Consider the following 22,014-nt stretch of genomic DNA (forward strand, 5'->3'; position numbering starts at 1 on the left):
CTTTGGGAGGCCAAGGTGGGCGGATCACGAGGTCAGGAGATCGAGACCATCCTGGCTAACACAGTGAAACCTCGTCTCTACTGAAAAAAACAAAAATTAGCCAGGCATGGTGGCGGGTGCCTGTAGTCCCAGCTACTTGAGAGGCTGAGGCAGGAGAATGGCGTGAACCCGGGAGGCAGAGGTTGCAGTGAGCTGAGATCGTGCCACTGCACTCCAGCCTAGGCGACAGAGTGAGACTCCATCTCAAAAAACAAACAAAAAATTTACTGAAACCTGAATTAGTCTTCTTCATTAAAATATAACGTCAGGCTGGGTGTCATGGCTCACACCTGTAATCCCAACACTTTAGGAGGCCGAGGTGGGCCAATCACTTGAGCCCAGGAATTCGAGACCAGCCTACATGGCGAAACCCCGCCTCTACAAAAAATAAAAATAAATTAGCTGGGTATGGTGGTGCGCGCCCATAATCCCAGCTACTCAGGAGGCTGAGGTGGAAGGATTACTTGAGCCCAGTCTGCCGAGGCTGCAGTGAACTGAGATCATGCCACTGTACTCCTAGGCGACAGAGCGAGACTGTCAAAAAAAATAAAAATAAAAATAAATAAAATGTAACATCACCTTGTTAAATATTCTTTTCATTTGTTTTTGTTTTTTGACACAGAGTCTCTCTCTTGTCCAGGCTGGTGTGCAGTGTTGAGAACACAGCTCCCTACAGCCTCTACCTGTTGGGCTCAAGCAATTCTCCCACCTCAGCTTCCTGAGTAGCTGGACCACAGGTGCGCACCACCATGCCCAGCTAATTTTTAAATTTTTTGTAAAGACAGGGTCTTGCAGTGTTGCCCAGGCTGGTCTCAAACTCGTGGGCTCAAGTGATCTTCCTGCCTTGGCCTTTCAAAGTGCTGGGATTACAGGCGTGAGGTATTGCATCTGTCCTTCTTACATATTCTTATCCATAAATTTCTACCACAGCAATGGAGGTATCTATTATTTGTCTGCTGCCATTCTAGCTTAAGAGTGAGTAGTAGTAAGAATTCAGAAATGATGGAATTCAGTAGTATGGATTACAGATGGTGTCCTAAGAAAGCTAGTGTAAATAATTAAATGTAACTAGTTGGTGTGTCCTACTTTTGAAAATTGAATCATATTTTAATGCCCTGACATAGGTGGCTATCTAAACAAAATTATATCAAAATGACTAAAAGGTCATAAAACATCATGCGATACCAAATATTTATAATCTCATCAAACTCCCAGAGGAACTGTTTTTCTTTTATTGTTTTCTAATCTTTATCAGTATATACAGTTTTATGTAGTTGTAATCAATTGTGATTTTTACTTTTCATTCAATTTTAATTTGGAACATTTCATATTCACATGTTCTGTACTTCATCTTCCTTATTGTGTGTTTGAATGATTTCCTTTTATTATTATCTTTTACATTTTTCCTTTTTTTTTTTTTTGAGATGGAATCTCGCTCTGTTGCCCAGGCTGGAGTGGTGCAGTGGTGCGATCTTGGCTCACTGCAACCTCCACCTGCCTAGTTCAAGCGATTCTCCTGCCTCAGCCTCCTGAGTAGCTGGGATTACAGATGCCTGCCACCACGCCTGGCTAATTTTTTTTTTTTTGAGATGGAGTCTCGCTCTGTTGCCCAGGCTGGAGTGCAGTGGCACGATCTTGGCTCACTGCAACCTCCGCCTCCTGGGTCCAAGTGATCCTCCTGGCTCAGCTCCTTTAGTAGGTGGGATTACAGGCACGCGCCACCATGCCTGGCTAATTTTTGTATTTTTAGTAGAGACAGGGTTTCGCCATGTTGGCCAGCCTGGTCTTGGACTCCTGACCTCAGGTGACCCACCTGTCTCAGCCTCCTGAAGTGCTGGGATTACAGGTGTGAGCCACCATGCCCAGCCATTTTTTTGTGTTTTTAGTAGAGTTGGGGGTTTCACCATCTTGGCTGGCTGGTCTTGAACTCCTGACCTCAGGTGATCCAGCTGCCTCGGCCTCCCAAAGTGCTGGGATTACAGGTGTGAACCACCGTGCCCAGCTGGCAGTCAAATCTTAAAGCTCCAAAATGACCTTTGACTCCATGTCTCACATCCAGGTTGTGCTGATGCAAGAGGTGGGTTCCCATGGCCTTGGAGAGCTCCACCTGTGTGGCTTTGCAGCGTATATAGCCACCCCCCCGGCTCCTTTCACAGACTGGCATTGAGTGTCTGTGGCTCTTCCCGGTGCACAGTGCAAGCTGTCAGTGGATCTACCATTCTGGGGTCTGGCGAACAGTGGCCTTCTTCTCACAGCTCCACTAGGCAGTGCCTCAGTGGGGACTCTGTGTGTGGGTTCCCACCCCACATTTCCCTTCTGCACTGCCCTAGCAGAGGTTCTCCATGAGGGCTCCACCCCTATAGCACACCTCTGCCTGGACATCCAGGCATTTCCATACATCTTCTGAAATCTAGGCAGAGGTTCCCAAACCTCGGTTCTTGACTTGTGTGCGCCTGCAGGCCCAACACCATGTGGAAGCTGCCAAGGCTTAGGACTTTCACCCTCTGAAGCCATTTCCCGAGCTGTACCTTGGCCCCTTTAGCCACGACTGGAGTGGCTGGGATGCAGGGCACCAAGTCCAGAGGCTGCACACAGCAGGAGGGGGCCCTGGCCCTGGTCCAGGAATTTTCATTCCCTCCTAGGACTGTGATGGGAGGAGCTGCTTGGAAGGTTTCTGACATGCTTTGGAGACATTTTCTCCATTGTTTTGGCAATTAGCATTTGGCTTCTTGTTACTGGTGCAAATTTCTGTATCAGGCTTGAATTTCTCCCTAGAAAATGGAGTTTTCTTTTCTACTGCATCATCAGACTGCACATTTTTCAAACTTTTATGCTTTGCTTCCTCTTGAAGCTTTGTTGCTCAGAAATTTCTTCTGCCAGATACCCTAAATCATCTGTCTCAGGTTTAAAGTTCCACAGATCTCTAGGGCAGGGGCAAAACGCCACCAGTCTCTTTGCTAAAACATAGCAAGAGTCACCTTTGTTCCAGTTCCCAATAAGTTCCTTATCTCCATCTGAGACCACCTCAACTTGGACTTTATCGTCCATATCACTGTCAGCATTTTGGTCAAAACCATTCAATAAGTCTCTAGGAAGTTCCAGACTCTCCCACGTTTTTCCTGTTGTTTCCTGAGCCTTCCACACTGTTCCAACTTCTGCCTGTTTGTTACCCATTTCCAAAGTTGCTTCACATTTTCGGGTATGTTTATAGCAGTGCCCCACTCCCAGTACCAATTTTCTGTATGAGAACAGTATGGGGGAAATCACCCCCATGATTTGTTTCCACCTGGCCCCGCCCTTGACACATGGGGATTATTACAATTCAAGGTGAGATTTGGGTTGGGACACAGCCAAACCATATTTGCACAATGTTTTCAAGATTCATCTATGTTATAGCATAAATAACCTTCCTATCACCAGTGTACAGAGGTTCTGATTTCTCCATATTCTTACCAACATTTGTTTTCTGTTTTTTTAATATTAACCATCCTAAAGGTTGTGAAGTGGTGCCTTATTGTGGTAGCTTATTTCTTTTTATTGTTGAATAATATGCCGTTGTATGAATATACCATAGTTTGTTTATCGAGTCACCTTTCAAGAACATCTCATTTCCTTCCAAATTTTGGCAATTATGAATAAACGTTTGTGTGTAGGTTTTTGTGTGTATGTAAGTTTTTAACTCATTTGGGTTAATACCAGGGAGCACAGCTGCTGGGTCGTATGGTGAAAAGAATATATTTTGTTTTATAAGGAATTGCTAAACTGTCTTATGAAGTGATTATGTCATTTTGCTTCCTGCCAACAATATGTAAGAGTTTCTCCATCTCTTTGCCAACATAGCTATTCTAGGGGATGTGCTGTAATCTCATTGAGTGTATCTCATTGTGATTTTATTTTTAATTTTAATTTTTAAATGTATTTTTATTTTTTATTTTTTATTTTTTTAAAATTTTTGAGTACATAGTAGGTGTATATATATATTTATGGGGTACATAAGATGTTTTAATACAGGCATGCAATGAGAAATAAACACATCATAGGGAATGGGGTATCCGTCCCCTCAACATTTATCCTTTGAATTACAAACAGTTCAGTTACTCTTTAAGTTATTTTAAAATGTACAATTAATGGGCTGGTGAATAGTAGGTCTTAGTCATTCTTTATTTATTTATTTATTTTAACCCATTAACCATCCCCACCTCCTGCTGTCCCCAGACCCCCATTACCCTTCTTAGTTCTGGTAACCGTCCTTATATTCTCTGTGTGCATGAGTTCAGTTGTTTCTTTACATCTCAGAAATAAGTGAGAATATGCAATGTTTGTCTTTCTGTGCCTGGCTTATTTAACTTAACACAATGACTTCCAGTTCTATCCATGTTGTTGCAAATGACAGGACCTCATTCTTTTTTTTTTTTTTTTTTTTAAGACAGGGTCTTGCTTTGTAGCACAGGCTGGAGTGCAGTGGCATGACCTCAGCTCACTGAAACCTTTGCCTCCCGGGTCCCGGTTCAAACAATTCTCCTGCCTCAGCCTCCTGAGTAGCTGGGTTTACAGGCATGCACCACCATGCCCAGCTAATTTTTGTATATTTAGTAGAGACGAGGTTTCACCAGTTGGCCAGGCTGGTCTTGAACTCCTGACCTAGTGATCCTCCTGCCTCAGCCTCCCAAAGTGCTGGGATTACAGGTGATCTCATTGTTTTTATGCCTGAATAGTACTCCGTTGTCTATAGGTACCACATTTTCTTTATCCATTCATCTGTTCATGGACACTTAGGTTGCTTCCAAACCTTGGCTGTTGCAAACAGTGTGCAGCAAACATAGGAGTGCAGATAGCTCTTTGATATACTGATTCCTTTTTTTGGGTATATACCTAGCAGTGGGATTGCTGGATCATATGGTAGCTCAATTTTTAGTTAGTTTCCCCCCCAACCCCACCAGGGTGGAGTGCAATGGCGCAGTCTTGGCTCACTGCAACCTACGCCTCCTGGGTTCAAGCGATTCTCCTGCCCAAGCCTCCTGAGTAGTTGGGATTACAGGTGCCCACCACCACGCCTGGCTAATTTTTGTATTTTTAGTACAGATGGGGTTTCGCCATGTTGGTCAGGCTAGTCTCGAACTCCTGACCTCATGTGATCTGCCCGCCTTGGCCTCCCAAAGTGCTGGAATTATAGGCGTGAGCCACCGCACTTGGCCTACTTGAGTTTTTTTAAATTGAGTTGTAAGAAGTCTTTGTTGTTATTGTTGTTTTTGAGACACAGTCTGTCTCTGTTGCCCAGGCTGGAATATAGTGGTGTGGTCTCAGCTCACTGCAACCTCAGCCTCCCAGGTTCAAGCGATTCTCCTGCCTCCACCTCCTGAGTAGCCGGGATTACAGGTGTCTGCCACCATACCTGGCTAATTTTTGTATTTTTAGTAGAGACGGAGTTTTACCATGTTGGCGAGGCTGGTCTGGAACTCCTGACCTCTAGTGATCTGCCCGCCTTGGCCTCCCAAAGTGTTGGGATTACAGGCGTGAGCCACCGCGGGCAGTTGTAAGAATTCTTTGTATGTTTTGGCCGCCAGATTCTTATCAGATACATGATTGCTAGATATTTTCATTCATTGTCTTTTTACTTACTTTCTTGGCAGTATCCTTTGACATACAAACATTTTTAATTTTGGTGAATTCCAGTTTGTCTTTTTTTTTTTTTTTTTTTTTGAGAGCATGAGGAAGGGCTTGTAGTTGCCTATTCTTTTTTTTTTTTGAGACAGTCTCGCTCTGTCGCCCAGCTGGAGTGCAGTGGCACTATCTTGGCTCATTGTAACCTCCGTCTCCCAGCTTCAAGCAATTCTTCCACCTCAGCCTCCCAAGTAGCTGGGATTACAGGCGCACACCACGATGTCAGGCTAATTTTTTGTGTTTTTAGTAGAGATGGGGGTCTCACCATGTTGGCCAGACTGGTCTTGAACTCCTGACCTCAGATGATTTGCCCACCTCAACCTCCCAAAGTGCTGGGATTACAGGCGTGAGCCACCGTGCCCGACCTGTCTTACATTTTTTTATTATGCTTTGAGTGTCATATCTAAGAAACCATTGGCTAATACAAGGTCATGTACATTTTCACCTGTGTTTCCTTCTGAGAATTTTATAGTTTTAGCTTTTAAATTTAGGTCTTTGGTCTGTGTTTTTTTTTTTTTCTCCTGAGATGGAGTCTCGCTCTGTCGCCCAGGCTGGAGTGCAGTGGTGCTGTCTCAGCTCACTGCAACCTCCACCTTCCTGGGTTCAAGCAATTCTCCTGCCTCAGCCTCCCAAGTAGCTGGGATTACAGGCATGCACCACAGGCGTGCAACACGATGCCTGGCTAATTTTTGTATTTTTAGTAGAGATGGGGTTTCACCATGTTGGCCAGACTGGTCTCGAACTCCTGACCTCGTGATCCACCTGCCTTGGCCTCCCAAAGTGCTGGGATTACAGACGTGAGCCACTGCGCTTGGCCTGATCTGTTTTGAGTTAATTTTTACATATGGTTTGAAGTAGGGATTCAGATAAGTTCTTCTGCATAGTACTGTGGTTTCAGTGTCCCCTCAAATTCATATTGTAACTTAGCTCCCAATGTGGCAGTATCAGGAGATGAGGGCTTTTAGAGGTAATTGCATCTTGAGCACGTTGTCCTTGTCTTAGTTCATTTATATTACTATAAAGGAACACCCGAGGCTGGGTAATTTATAAAGAAAAGAAGTTTATTTGGCTCCTGTTTCTTTCTTTCTTTCTTTTTTTTTTTTTTGAGACGGAGTCTCGCTCTGTCACCCAGGCTGGAGTGCAGTGGTGCGATCTCAGCTCACTGCAAGCTCCGCCTCCCAGGTTCACGCCATTCTCCTGCCTCAGCCTCCCGAGTAGCTGAGACTACAGGCGCCCGCCACCACACCCGGCTAGTTTTTTGTATTTTTAGTAGAGACGGGGTTTCACCATGTTAGCCAGGATGGTCTCAATCTCCTGACCTCGTGATCTGCCCGCCTCGGCCTCCCACAGTGCTGGGATTACAGGCGTGAGCCACCGCACCTGGCCTGGCTCTTGGTTCTTCAGGCTGTTTAAGAAGCATGGCGCTGGCGTCTGCATCTGGTGAGGGCCTCAAACTGCTTCCACTCATGGTGAAAAGGGGAAGCTCATGTGTGCAGAGATCACATGACAAGAACAGAGGCCAGTGAGAATAGGAAGGGAGGTGCCATGCTCTTTTTAACAACTAGTTCTGGCAGAAAGGAACTGAGCAAGAACTCACTGAGAACCTTGAAGATGGTACCAGGTCATCCATGAGGGATGCACTCCCGTGACCCAAACACCTCCCGTTAATCCCCACTTCCAACATTTGGGATCAACTCTCAACATGAGATTTGGAGGGTTTAAACAAAGCAAAATATAGTAGCCGTTACAAATGGATTAATCCATTCGTGGGTTAATGGATTAATGAGTTACGTGAGTGGAACCAGTGGCTTTATTAGAAGAGGAAGAGAGACCTGGAGCTCACACATTAGCATGCTCAGCCCCCTCGCCATGTAATACTCTGTGCTGCCTCGGCACTCTGTTTGAGGTCAAAGGCAGCCCCTCAACCTTGGACTTCTCAACCTCCAGAACTGTGAGAAATAAATTCCTTTTCTTTATAAACTATCCAGTTTCAGGTATTCTTTCATAAACAAAAGAAAATGGACTAATACACATGGGGATCTCTTGTTGTTGTCTCAGTACCATTTGTTGAAAAGTTATTCTTTCTCCCATTGATTGACCTTGGTACCTTTCTCAAAAATCAATTGACCATATATGTATGGATTTATTTTTCCCTTCTCAATTCAATTCCATTGGTCTGTATACCTGTTGTTATACCATACTATTTTTATTGCTGTAGCTTTGTAGTAAATTTTGAAATTATGAAGTGTGAGCCCTTCAACTTTGTTCTTCCTTTTCCAAGATTGCTTTGACTATTCTGTGTCTCTTGCATTTCCATATTAATTTTAGGATTGGCTTGTCTATTTCTGGAAAAAACAGAGTTGGAATTTTGATGGGGATTACATTAATGTGTAGATCAATTTGGGGAGTCCTGCTATCTCAAATCAGCTTTTTTTTTTTTTTTTTAAGACAGAGTTTCACTCTTGTTGCCCAGGTTGGAGTGCAATGGCGCGATCTTGGCTCACCGCAACCTCTGCCTCCCAGGTTCAAGTGATTCTCCTGCCTCAGCCTCCCAAGTAGCTGGGATTACAGGCATTCGCCATCATGCCTGGCTTATTTTGTGTTTTTAGTAGAGATGGGGTTCCTCCATGTTGGTCAGGCTGGTCTCAAGCCCCCGACCTCGGCTGCTTCGGCCTCCCAAAGTGCTGGGATTACAGGCATGAGCCACTGCGCCCGGCTTACATCAGCTTCTCAAGGCAGATTTGTATAACCCAATTTGAAATTGAGCCATAATATATTATTTCCAGAGATGTGTACTGTTTCATTCTTATCTTAGCTTTTCTATCAGGAACAGGAGATGGTTGATCTCGACCACTGTGAAGCCAGACCTTGGGTGGTGCATGGTGGAATTCTGCATTCTTTTCCTTCAGATCTGTCCTCCATCAGTCTGTCTCCCAATCTGCAAGATGCTTAGGGGGTATGATAACGCTAGAACCTGAAAACTGCAATCATGATTGGCTGTCTGGAATTTGGTTGTTTAAAACAAAACAAAAAAAAGACTGGGCATAGTGGCTCACACCTGTAATGCCAGCACTTTGGGAGGCCGAGGCGGGCAGATCATGAGGTCAAGAGATCGAGACCATCCTGGCTAACATGGTGAAACCCTGTCTCTATTAAAAATACAAAAAATTGGCCGGGCACGGTGGTTCACACCTGTAATGCCAACACTTTGGGAGGCCGAGGTGGGTAGATCATGAGGTCAAGAGATCGAGACCATCCTGGCTAAGACGGTGAAACCCCTTCTCTACTAAAAATACAAAAAATTAGGTGGGTGTGATGGTGGGTGCCTGTAGTCCCAGCTACTGGGAAGGCCGAGGCAGGAGAATGGCGTGTACCCGGGAGACAGAGCTTGCAGTGAGCCAAGATCACGCCACTGCACTCCAGCCTGGGTGACAGAGCGAGACTCCATCTCAAAAAAAAAAAAAAAAAATTAGCCAGGAGTTGTGGCGGGCGCTTGTAGTCCCAGCTACTCAGGAGGCTGAGGCAGGGGAATCGCTTGAACCTGGGCAGCAGAGGTTGAAGTGAGTTGAGTTCGCGCCATGCACTCCATTCTGGGCAACAGAGTGAGGCTACATCTCAAAAAAAAAAAAAAAAAATCTTGCTCCTTTATTTATTTATTTTTTTTGTAGAGACGTTTGTTTCGCCATGTTCCTCAGGCTGGTCTCAAACTTCTGAGCTCAGGCGATCTTTATGCCTTAGCCTCCCAAAGTGCCACTCTGCCCCAAACATCTGTTTTCTTTTTCAGACAGAGTCTCACACTCTTTCCCAGGCTGGAGTGGAGTGCAGTGGTGCAATCTCTGCTCACTGCAACCTCTGCCTTCTGGGTTCAAGCAATTCTCATGCCTCAGCCTCCTGAGTAGCTGGGATTAAAGGAGCGCGCCATCACGCCCAGCCAATTTTTGTATTTTTAGTAGAGATGTCATTTCACCATGTTGGCCAGGCTGGTGTCAAACTCCTGACCTCAGGTGATCCGCTCGCCTTGGCCTCCCAGAATGCTGGGATTACAGGCATGAGCCACTGTGCCCGGCCAACATCTGGTTTCTTAATTGCTGGTCTAGTAAGGTATATTTTGAGGTATTTGTTTTTGCTATTTAATGAACAATTGAACCATTCTGTCTATATGATCAATGGACCTTTTTGATTTGATCGTAATTATTTGGACTGTCTAGAGTGTTATCGCAAGGCTAATTGCCTGAATACTTGCTAAAACAAAGATCATGGAGCTCTACCCTAGACCTACAGGACCAGATACTGCATGCTAGGACTTGGGAATCTATAATTTAATGTGTTTTATAGGTAATTTAAATGTTTTTCCAGTTTGGGGAACCATAGATTTCGAAAGTATTTTGCTCTGGGAGCTCTAGTCCATTCAACTTGGCTAAACTTGTTAATCTTCTATTCACTTTGATAGCTCTGAATGAATTTTAGGGCTGGAATATAATGATTACTGACTCACTTGACTTCATTTGAAACAAGTGGGTGGGACTTAGTGTGCTAAAGTCTGTTTATCTTTGAAATATTTGTATCTTGGTTTATAGTCCAGAATTTATGCAGCATTGGCCCCACTGTGTAGCTCTGTGCTTTAGAAAAACTAGGTGGAGAGGATTAATTAAATGCAAATCACTGAATCTCTCTGTGTCACTGGTCAGCTAAATAAATAGCCTTTGTGTCCTAACAGCAGCAGACATTTTCTGGTTTAGGTTTTCCACATGGTTTATTATGAAGTATGACAACTTGTCATGTGTAATCAGCATCACATTAGTCTCAAGAGAATAAGCTCTCCTTTAATCAGCTGCTTTTCTTTAATCTGGTGGGGTGAGGCGTATGGTAACCATGACATTTTTGTCATTTGCTTTGTGGGATGGTGGTGGTATTGATGGTGGTGTGATTGGATGTGTGTGGGTGTATGTATGTTTTGGGTATGTAGATTTTCCAAAAAGGGGCAGATGACAGATGGCAGATAAAGCATTCATGTATTCCTTGTCACTGTGCGTCAAAAATTATAGTCGTATGTCCTGGGAGTCAATAATAATTCTATTTACCAGAATATGTAGTTTCTAATGTTATTTCTCTGTTATTTATTAGAACTTGGGCTAGTCATTAAATTCTCTGAAGTCTCATATTCTTTATGTAATGAGGATAGACTTGACAGCCTTTACAGACTATAAACCTGTAAAGTTCTATGATTCAGTCACTGATTAAACTCCCATAAGTATGCAAGTAATAGTGGAGGTCTTATTCTTTCCATTCCTAGTTCTCAGTATCTCCATCGTGATTCATCGCCATAAATAAATGCTCTATTTATCTTCCTATCTATGCAGTTGGTCTGTTGTCATATTTGCCTGATGCAATATGACTTCTCATTTTCTTTTCTTTCTTTTTTTTTTTTTTTTTGAGACAGAGCCTCACTCTGTCACTGTCACCCAGGCTGGAGTGCAGTGGTGCGATCTCGGCTCACTGCAAGCTCTGCCTCCCAGATTCATGCCATTCACCTGCCTCAGGCTCCTGAGTAGCTGGAACTACAGTCGCCCACTACCATGCCTGGCAATTTTTTTTTTTTGTATTTTTAGTAGAGATGGGGTTTCACTGTGTTAGCCAGACTGGTCTCGATCTCCTGACCTCGTGATCCGCCTGCCTCGGCCTCCCAAAGTGCTGGGATTACAGGCGTGAGCCACCGCGCCCGGCCTTATTTCTTTTACCTTTTGTCATTTGAGCTGTCCTCAAAATATACTGATAACTTTGTATTTTTTATTTATTTGTATTTTTAAGCTACACCTGCTGGAATGGGAACTTGGTATTTTTTTATTCCTTTGAATTTATTTATAATTCTTATTTTATTGTGTTTTTTTAAGTGTCTCCTCTCCCTAGCGAGGTTGCCATGTATACATAGAGAATACAGTGAGCTTTTCCTCTGTACATATACATCTATACATTGTAACTCTAAGTTTTTATCATAGTAGATAGTGGTAGCTGTCAAGTATTTGAATATTTTTTTAGTCCATATTTCACGCAAGTCTAGGACAAAGGAAGTATATCCCAAAGTGTTTGTAATCTGTTTAGAATGATGATAATAAAGTACAAAATCATCAAACAGCATAGGATAGTGTATTTTTAAGTGTTAAACTTTGTGACACAGACTAAATGTATAAATGTTTAAGGTCAGTGATAGACCTGTAAACATAATAGTCAGTGAAGACATTTTGAAGTAGAGAGTTACATTGGTTTTTCAAGGATAGACAGAATTTGAATTATCAGGAAACAGAAGGACAGTTTATGTTAAGCAAAAATGTAGAATAATATGTTTGAGGTTTTTGTTTGTTTTGTTTTTTAGAGATAGGTTCTTGCTGGCTGGGCACAGTGGCTTACGCACTTTGGGAGGCCGAGGCGGGCGGATCACAAGGTCAGGAGTTCAAGACCAGCCTGGCCAACATAGTGAAACCCTGTCTCTACTAAAAATATAGGAAATTAGCCAGGCATGGTTCCGGGCGCCTGTAATCCCAGCTACTAGGGAGGCTGAGGTGGGAGAATCATTTGAACCCAGGAGGCGGAGGTTGCAGTGGGTAGAGATCGTGCCACTGCACTCCAGCCTGGGCAACCGTGTGAGACTCTGTCTCAAAAAAAAAAAAAAAAGAAAGAAAGAAAGAAATGAGTTCTTGCTATGTCGCCCAGGCTGGAGTGCAGTGGCTACTCACAGGCATGAGTATAGCACACTATGGCCTCAAACTCCTGAGCTCAAGGGGTCTTCCTGCCTAGGCCTCCCAAGTAGCTGGGACTGTAACATGCTACTGCATCTGGCTTGTTTTGTTAGATAGTGAGAAATTGGCAGTGAGTTAATACTGGATGCAAATAGTAATACTTTTTTAAAAAATTCCTTATCACATATAATTTAATGTGGCTTATAATGATGCATAATGGAAAAATCCAAATAGTAAATACAAAAATCAGGAGTAGGAAAATTGTACATGTCTATAGTAGGAATAACAGATCATAGATAGGTAAGTAGTCTGTGAGATCCTCTACAATTATACTAGTGCTGAGCTGTGAATTTGGTTCTTGGCAAAGCCAAATACATACATACATACATATGTATACACACACACACACACACACACACATATATATATATACACTATAAAACAGAGGGTATATTTAGTTCCAGGAATCTTTTCCCCCTATAATTTAGAAGCTATACTAGTTCCTTTTGGTTGGAAAATAGTTTTTTAAAAGATTTCTTTTTTCCCACTAAGAGCTTTATAACATAGGACACAGAAATGCAGTAGAAAATGTTGTCAATATCGGCCAGACGTGGTGGCTCACTCCTGTAATCCCAGCACTTTGGGAGACCAGGGTGGGCAAATCATGAGGTCTACAATTCAAACCTTGTAGAAAAATGGATCCAATAGGTTATATTATCTGCAAGAAGTCTAAAACGTTTAGGTGTTCTGAGTTTCTGATTAAGGGGAGGTCAAGAGTAGAATGATAGATATTAAGTTAGAAATGTTTTTGTGGAATAGAGGGCTAACTTTTTTCAGCCTGGTTGTTATTTCTGTTTCTGTCATTGAAGTACGTTTGAAGGAGTGTTAGTAGCTACAAGAAGGATTGATTTCTCTTAAAAGCACGTTCATTCACTGTAGCTCATGACAGTGATTGATCAAAATTCTTACATTGTTGAGTATGACAGAGATTACCTTAGCCTGGAAAAAAATTGAAGGCAAGTCCATTAGAGGCAAGCCACCCTTGGAAACAGGTTGCAGAACATCTGGTATTCAGGAATACAGCTTTTTAGTAAAACTTCCCCAATCAATTTGTTGTGCAATGTCCAACAAATTTAAGCAACACATATTAAGCCATTCTCTCTAGCAGCAATTGAAGAGCAAGAATAACTGCCTGTCAAGATTTCTCCTAGTTTGTGTTAAAACAGCCTTATTTTATATTACATGGCATTATCTAAACTGACAGAGGTTGTCCTCCTGTTCCTACCTTTCACAGTGTGGAAAGCAGGTTCTGTATAAGCATCTTTGATTAAAAATCTGTGATGAGCTAATTTCTGTTCACAGAGATAAGGGGCCAGGAAAGATAATTATCTAATAATACAATTTTAGAGCATGAAAAGAATTGGTGAGTGGGAGCACCTGTCGATTGGGCATTTATCTCATTACTCTTCACAACTACCCTTCGTGGTGGGTATTATTTTCCCATTTTATATAAGAGGAGAGACGGTGGCTCACGCCTGTAATCCCAGCACTTCGGGAGGCTGAGGCAGGCGGATCACTTCAGGTCAGGAGTTCGAGACCAGCCTGGCCAACATGGCAGAACCCTGTCTCTACTAAAAACAAAAAAATTAGGCAGGCATGGTGGCACACGCCTGTACTCCCAGCTACTTGGGAGGCTGAGGTGGGAGAATTGCTTGAACCCAGGAGGTGGAGGTTGCAGTGAGCCGAGACTGCACCACTGCACTCCAGCCTGGGTGACAGAGCGAGACTCTGTCTCAATTAAAAAAATAATCATAAAGAGGAGAGGGTCAAGAAGATTATTTTCCTTGCCCAAGTGAAGAGTTAGAAGGCCTGACTCCAAAGCTTATCAACCACTTTATGGCTGTTTTCCAGGAAGCTGGAAGGGAAAGAGAGAATTTTATTGCAAGAAGTAGCATGGGCCGTGAATTAATTTCCGAGCTTGTGTTTGATTTCACTTAATAATGTCATGATATATTCTGGAGATCACTGTATCTTGTGCAGTTATATTAATCAGTGCTGTTGCAGAGCCATCCAACACTACAAATTACTTCTAAAGGTAAAACCTGTTATAATTATAAACAGTAATGGAGATTTAGTAGAAGCTTATCTGTAAAGGTAGACTTTTATGCTTTATGAGAATTTATAAAGATTAGGATAAATTGGCATACGATCTTTCTAGGATAAATTGGCCTCAAATTTTTGCATAATAGATTGTTTTATGTAACATTTTCAAGTTTTTATGAATGTAGTTTATCAAAGATATTTACTTAGGCAGAAGTAAGTGAAATGTCATTAAGCAAAGTATATGCTATTGGTGACATTGAGGAGATCCTTTGTGTTACATTTCAACTTTTAAGGATCCTGGCACTTAGGGAGGCAGAGGCAGGAGGATGGCTTGAGCCCAGGAGTTTGAGACCTGCCTAGGCAATATAGTAAGACCCTATTCTCAAAAAATAAAAAAATAAAAAAAAAAAAAAAAAGAATTTGAATTTTATTTTGGTTAGTCTCAGCTCATAAGGAAAGTGTTTTATGTCGCTTAAAGCCATGTTATTTTTGTCAGCTTTAAAAGTAGAAAATGAATCAGAATCTGTGACACGTAAAAATGTTTTAACCTTTTGTTTTTTAAAGGTATTTTAAATACCCGTGGATGATAGAATAATCAAGTTTCTTGACCTTAATAGAATTAATTAATTCAAAGCCCATCTGAGAATTTGGGATTCTTTAATTTGGTTGCAAAAAATGAAAACATAGGCAGAGCCTGGTGGCTCATGCCTGTAATCCCAGCGTGAGGGAGGCCAAGGTGGGCGGCTTGCTTGAGCCCAGGAATTTGAGACCAGCCTGGCCAACAAGGCAAAACTTTGTCTCTACCAAAAAAAAAAGAAAAACCCCACACAGCTGGGTGCGGTGGCTCACACCTGTAATCCCAGCACTTTGGGAGTCTGAGGCAGGTGGATCACGAGGTCAGGAGATCGAGACCATCCTGGCCAACATGGTGAAACCCTGTCTCTACCAAAAATACAAAAATTAGCTGGGTGTGGTGGTGTGCACCTGTAGTTCTAGCTACTCGGGAGGCTGAGGCAGGAGAATCACTTGAACCCGGGAGGCAGAGGTTGCAGTGAGGCGAGATCGCGCCATTGCATGATCTGGCGACAAAGCGAGACTCTGTCTCAAAAAAAAAAAACAAAAAAAACCCCACACAAATTAGCTGGGCATGGTGGTGTGTACCTGTAGTGCCAGCTACTTGAGAGGCTGAGGTGGGAAGATCGCTTGAGCCTAAGATGTTGAGGCTCTTGTGAGCCATGATAGTGCCACTGCACTCCAGCCTGGGCAACAGGGTGAGACCCTGTCTAGAAACATAAAATATATAGAAGTGCTGAAGTGCAGTGGTGCAGTCATGGCTCACAGCAGCCTCGACCTCCCAGGCTCAAGTGATCTTCGCACATCAGGCTCCCGAGTATCTTGGACGATGGGAACATGCCACTGTGCTCAGCTAGTTTTTTTTATTTTTCATAGAAACAAGGTCTAGCTATGTTGTGCAGGCTGTTCTTGAACTCCTAAGCTCAAACAATCCTCCTGCCTCGGCCTCCCAAAGTGCTGAGATTACAGGCATGAGCACCACACCCAACTGAAGTGAAGATTAAATAAGGGGACATGAAAGTCCCTGTCAGAAGACAGTATCACCGATATAGACAACCTTTCTGCTCTCTGTTAACTATTTAATCATGTCAGAAATGTTTCTGAGATCTTTCATTCCTAGCCACCCAACCAGAAGATGACGAGAGCACAGCCTGGATTAACGATTTTGTACTCAGACTCACCAGAGTTCCAATTATAACTTCTTTATGGTAGTGGTAGAACCTATCCAAGCTTCAGTTTCCTCATCTTCAAATGGAACTATTATTTCATCCCTCATAAGGTTGACTTGGAAATTAAATGAAATAACACATAGGAAATGTTTACTACCGTGCCTGTTAAATAACAGGTACTTTGTAAATGCTTGCTGTTGTCCTGCCCTTCCTGAACTTCCCCAATCTATATAAATAGTTTCATGTGCTGGACAAATCTTACTCATTTTTGTGCTACGTAGATGCTTCAGGACATACCTGATAAATAGCAGGTAGTCAGTGTTTCTTCAGTGGATAAATGAATAGTAGGTAGAGCTGCAATTTAGTGGCCCAGTTCATGCTGCTTTTTGTTTGCTTGTTTGGTTTTTCTCCTGAAATTCTTGCATGGTGGAGTATAGTTGATTGCAGGGCCCTTCCCCCACACCCAGGTAGGGGCTTCATTGTCCCCACAAGTTACTTATCTCAAGTCTTTAGGGAAATGAAAAACCACTCTCCTCTAACAGAAGGTTAGTTGCTAAGTATACAATTCAGCATCCTCTGGGTGTTCAGGTAAGCCTGAATTTAAGTTCCAGAAATGAGTGAGATTCCTAGGATGACTCTGAATTATCTTGACTTCCCTGAATGCTTCTGGCTAAAAAACAAGCTGGGATTATTGATGTGATTGTGAATCTGGCCCATGTCCTGGGAATGTGGATTCTGCTGCATATGTCAATTGGTTTGGCTCTTTTTTTTTTTTTTTTTTTTTTTGAGACAGTTTCACCCTTGTGGCCCAGGCTGGAGTGCAATGGTGCGATCTCTGCTCACCGCAGCCTCCGCCTCCTGGGTTCAAGTGATTCTCCCACCTCAGCCTACCGAGTAGCTGTGATTACAGGCGCCTGCCACCATGCCTAGCAAATTTTTGTATTTTTAGTAGAGACGGGATTTCACCATGTTGGCCAGGCTGGTCTTGAACTCCTGACCTCAGGTGATCCGCCCGCCTTGGCCTCCTGAAGTGCTGGGATTACAGGCGTGAGCCACTGTGCCTGGCTGGTTTGGCTCTTTTTATCCTAAATTTTTTGTTTAAATGCTCTGTAGTACTGAAATCACCTGAAAGTAGAAGAAAAAAAAATTATTCGACAAAGAATATTTTTGCAATGTAGGGAGAACTTGAGCTTTTTATATAAGCTTTTAAAGCTTTAAAAGGAACTGTGCTGTTTTACCCCCAAATTTGCCCACTTTGAATTTAGGAGAAACGTTTTGGTCTCCTTTATGTTCTAGTCTCTGGATACAAATGTTTTCTTTGTTCGTTTTTTCCCCTTACTACCAACCACAGGTTCTTAGGCTCCTGTGTAATAGAAATTGACACAAGGCCAAGCAAGTTTCCCAGACAAGGCTATATTAAGACTTATGGGCCAGGCACGGTGGCTCACGCCTGTAATCCCAGCACTTTGGGAGGCTGGGGCGGGCAGATCACCTGAGGTCAGGAGTTCGAGATCAGCCTGGCCAACATGATGAAGCACCATCTCTACTAAAAATACAAAAAATTAGCCGGGCATGTTGGCAGGCACTTGTAATTCCAGCTACTCGGGAGGGTGAGGCAGGAGAATTGCTTGAACCCCGGGGGGCGGAGGTTGCAGTCAGCCGAGATTGTGCGATTGCACTCCAGCCTGGGCAACAAGGGCGTAACTCTCTCAAAAAAAAAAAAAAAAAAAGGCTGGGCACGGTGGCTCACGCCTGTAATCCCAACACTTTGGGAGGCCGAGGCGGGCGGATCACGAGGTCAGGAGATCAAGACCATCCTGGCTAACACGGTGAAACCCCATCTCTACTAAAAATACAAAAAATTAGCGGGGCATGGTGTCGGGCGCCTTAGTCCCAGCTATTCGGGAGGTTGAGGCAGGAGAATGGCATGAACCCGGGAGGTGGAGCTTGCAGTGAGCCGAGATCAAGCCACTGCACTGCACTCCAGCCTGGGACACAGCGAGACTCTGTCTCAAAAAAAAAAAAGAAAAAGACTCATACCTAGAAAGGTTGGACATAAGGGAGACAGCACAGGAGGAAGGGTTCTCCAGCTGGCTCTCCGAGGGGAGTGCATTGCGATGTCTTAAGGAGGGTGGCATGCATGATTCACGAGGTAAGTGAGCATCACTACGTGTGTGGGGTGGAGTGCAGACACGGTAAGGAATCGTGCTAACACATGATCAGAAAGTGGCAGATAAGCGTCTTCCTGGGTGGTGATTTTAGTATTATAGTGAGGCTGGTGATTAGGATTGGTCATTGTCCTTGAGCTCGTGTGAGTGGTAGAGCTCACTCCCTTGAGTAAGATTTATGGCAGGCTGCTGCCTATAGTTTCTTCATACCATACCTGCGAGGTCTGGTCAGCAGGTATGGTGCCAGTTGGGGTGGTGCTGTAGGGTGTGGCGGTCACTGAGAACGTATGGAAAAACACATTAGTGGGGTGGGGCCAAGCCCCATTTCCTACTCTGTCTCACCTCCATGCCCCGCGATTACTCGTCTTGATCTGTCTCCTGGAGCCTTTTAGTGGTTGGTGATCATTGGCCACTGCTCATTAAGTCAGGTTACCCAATAGTACAAAACTGTAGTACATTAGCCAAATGAAAGAGGACTATATTATGCAGTGGGTGTGAGTATGTGGATTCAGGGAGGGGGAAAGAAGGAGAATTAGATGGGCTGGGCGCAGTGGCTCACACCTGTAATCCCAGCACTTTGGGAGGCCGAGGCAGGTGGATCACGGGGCCAGGAGATCGAGACCATCCTGGCTAACACGCTGAAACCCCGTCTCTACTAAAAATACAAAAAATTAGGCGGGTGTGGTGGCGGGCGCCTGTAGTCCCAGCTACTTGGGAGCAGGAGAATGGCGTGAACCTGGGAGGCGGAGCTTACAGTGAGCAGAGCTTGCGCCACTGTACTCCAGCCTGGGGGACAGAGCGAGACTCCTTCTGAAAAAAAAAAAAAAAGGAAAATTAGATGGTAGTTAGTAAAGAGTTTAAACCAAGGCTTATAGAGGTCCTGAGAGGGTCCATGAATGCCCTAAAATTGCTTGCCAAACATTGTGGGAGGAGGGACCATTATTTTATTGACATTCTCTTAAGAGCCTGAAATCTCAAAAAGCCCAAGAACAAGAACTGCTGTGCTGTGATCACTGTCATAGAGGCAGGCCTGGACTTTGGGGTGTTTGATTTAATATAGTCCATGCTTGCAAGAATGGCGAGAGGCGACATTGTGCAGGGGTTAGGGCCCAGACCCTGAAAGTTGACTGCCTGGGTTTGTGTCTGAGCTCTGCTGTTGGTGCACCCTTGGTCACATTTCTTCCCTGTGTCTTGGTTTTTCACCTGCAAACTGAGGATAATAGTAATACCTATCTCAAAGGGTTGTTATGAGCATTTAATGAGCATATGTGTATATACACATACATACATACGTACGTACATGTACATACAAAGTGCTTAGTATAGTGCCCCCAGCACTTGATATTAGCCATTATTGTGTATTGTTATCACTAAAATTAACTTGGGTGAAATTGGACTGTCAAATGACAGAGGTACTGCTTTCAGGCTTCAGCAGTATCTTTTTTTGTACCTTAGTACTTGCAAAGATAAATAATTATCTTGCCGTATTTAGAAAACTTAGTAGCAAAATAGAATTAACCAGTAATAAGCATGAGAGACTGGTGATGAGCATAACTCATAAATCTAATGTGATTGGTACAAAGAAATCGTTATGCCCACAGTGGTGGAATTTTAGCCTCAGTTGTGTGCTTTGTGGACTTAAGCAGCAGTCAACTAACTGTTATGGGCAGGGTTGGGGGAAGAAAAGAAAGAAAATTACAAAGCATGTATAAAATGCTAGAAGTATATCATCTAAAAATGTGTCCAAAAGTGAGATACAATTAGGGATCTATATAATTTGAAGTGGGGGGAATGGACATCTCCCACCACCACTGAAATATTAATAACATGAATTCTTTTTGTTTTTATCATATTCCATCTTCATACTTTTTAAAAAGGATACATTGTCTACAAAAAGAGAGGACTGGCCCGACTTACTGATACATCTTTCCCAACCTCCTCTTGAGTTAATGTGTTTCTGAAGATTCAGCTCAATTTCCCTGTTTCTGGCAGAAACATCTGGAAAGGTGGAGACTGACTCACTCTCAATCCATAGGCCCAAATATTTCTACTAAAGGTTGTTTTTGATTTTTGTTTTTTAATTATTGCAAAAAGGATTTCCTACCGTCCCTAATTTTGATAATGAATTTTGATTTTGCATTTTTTGGCATAACAAATTGCTATTGTAGGGCCGGGTGCGGTGGCTTACGCCTGAAATCCCAGCACTTTGGGAGGCCGAGGCAGGCGGATCACAAGGTCAGGAGTTCGAGACCAGCCTGGCCAACATAGTGAAACCTGTCTCTACTAAAAATACAAAAAAATTAGCCAGGCGTGGTGGCAGGCGCCTATAATCCCAGTTACTTGGGAGGCTGAGGCAGGAGAATCGCTTGAACCCAGGAGGCAGAGGTTGCAGTGAGCGGAGATCATGCCATTGCACTCCAGCCCCAGTGACAGTGCGAGACTCCGTCTCAAAAAAAAAAAAAAAAAGTGCTATTATATTCTAATGGTTTCTCTCTCCCTCTTTCAATAATAACCTTTTTTGTTGCTTTCAGGGGTTCAACTAGATATAGCTTCACAATCTCTGGATCAAGAAATTTTATTAAAAGTTAAAACTGAAATTGAGGAAGAGCTAAAATCTCTGGACAAAGAAATTTCTGAAGGTCTGTTTATTCTTATTTTTCTAGTTAATAAGCAGATTGTGTTTGTTATGGTTTACTGTTGGTTTAATTTGATTTTTACAGTGGGGTATTCTCAACAGTTAACAACTTACACCAATTATACATTGGTAGAAGTTTATAAGGGTAAAACTAGAAGGTAGCCTTTTTTCTTTCCTGGAGGATATGTTGATGGAAGTTCCCCAACTATACCTAACAGGTTAGATGTAGCAGTTTCTCATGTTAAGTATCGGATAAATGATCATGTTAAGGTTCTTTCCATTCACTATGGTTTGATTTGTATTTAGTATTACCTTTATAAGTAATAACGACATAAAAAGGAAAAAGTAAGCATACGCTTTTATTTTTGCATACATATATACTATAGATAACTGTAATTATAATGTACATTCAACTTTATAGCCATTTTATTTTGCACTTAACATTACAACATAAACTTTAAAAATAGTTACTAACTGCATGAAATTTCATTCACTGAATAAATGTTTTTACTCAGTCATTCCATTATTATTATTATTATTATTATTACTATTTCAGAGACAGGGTCTTGCTCTGTCGCCCAGGCTGGAGTGCAGTAGTGAGCACTGGGATTACAGGTGTAAGCCACCATGCCTGGCCTGTTCCCTTGTTATTGAGGGGAGCATTTGGATTATTATTCCTTTTTTCACTGGACGACGACTACACAGCATTTGCATTATTTCCGGTTTTGTCTTCCATAGGTAATGCTGCATTGAACATCTTGCCCAATGATATAAATATATTTTTACAACTTTATTGAGATATATTTTACATACCATAAAATTCACCCATTTAAAAGGTCCAGTTCAGTCTGGGCACAGGGACTCATGCCTGTAATTCTAGCACTTTGGGAGGCCAAGGCCTCAGGAGGGTTGCTTGAGCCCCTGAGTTCAAA

General features: G+C 42.9%; 1 protein-coding gene across 1 annotated transcript in view; it reads left to right on the forward strand.

Moving 5' to 3' along the window:
• The window catches only part of BCL2L13 (BCL2 like 13), a 100,476-nt gene that overhangs the window by 33,295 nt on the left and 45,167 nt on the right, over positions 1 to 22,014 (forward strand). The window contains 1 exon segment of the mRNA XM_055105569.2: positions 20,979 to 21,086. Within this exon segment, the coding sequence (XP_054961544.2) occupies positions 20,979 to 21,086 (108 nt within the window).

The sequence above is a fragment of the Pan paniscus genome, chromosome 23 (assembly GCF_029289425.2).
Source record: "Pan paniscus chromosome 23, NHGRI_mPanPan1-v2.0_pri, whole genome shotgun sequence".
NCBI lineage: Eukaryota > Metazoa > Chordata > Mammalia > Primates > Hominidae > Pan > Pan paniscus.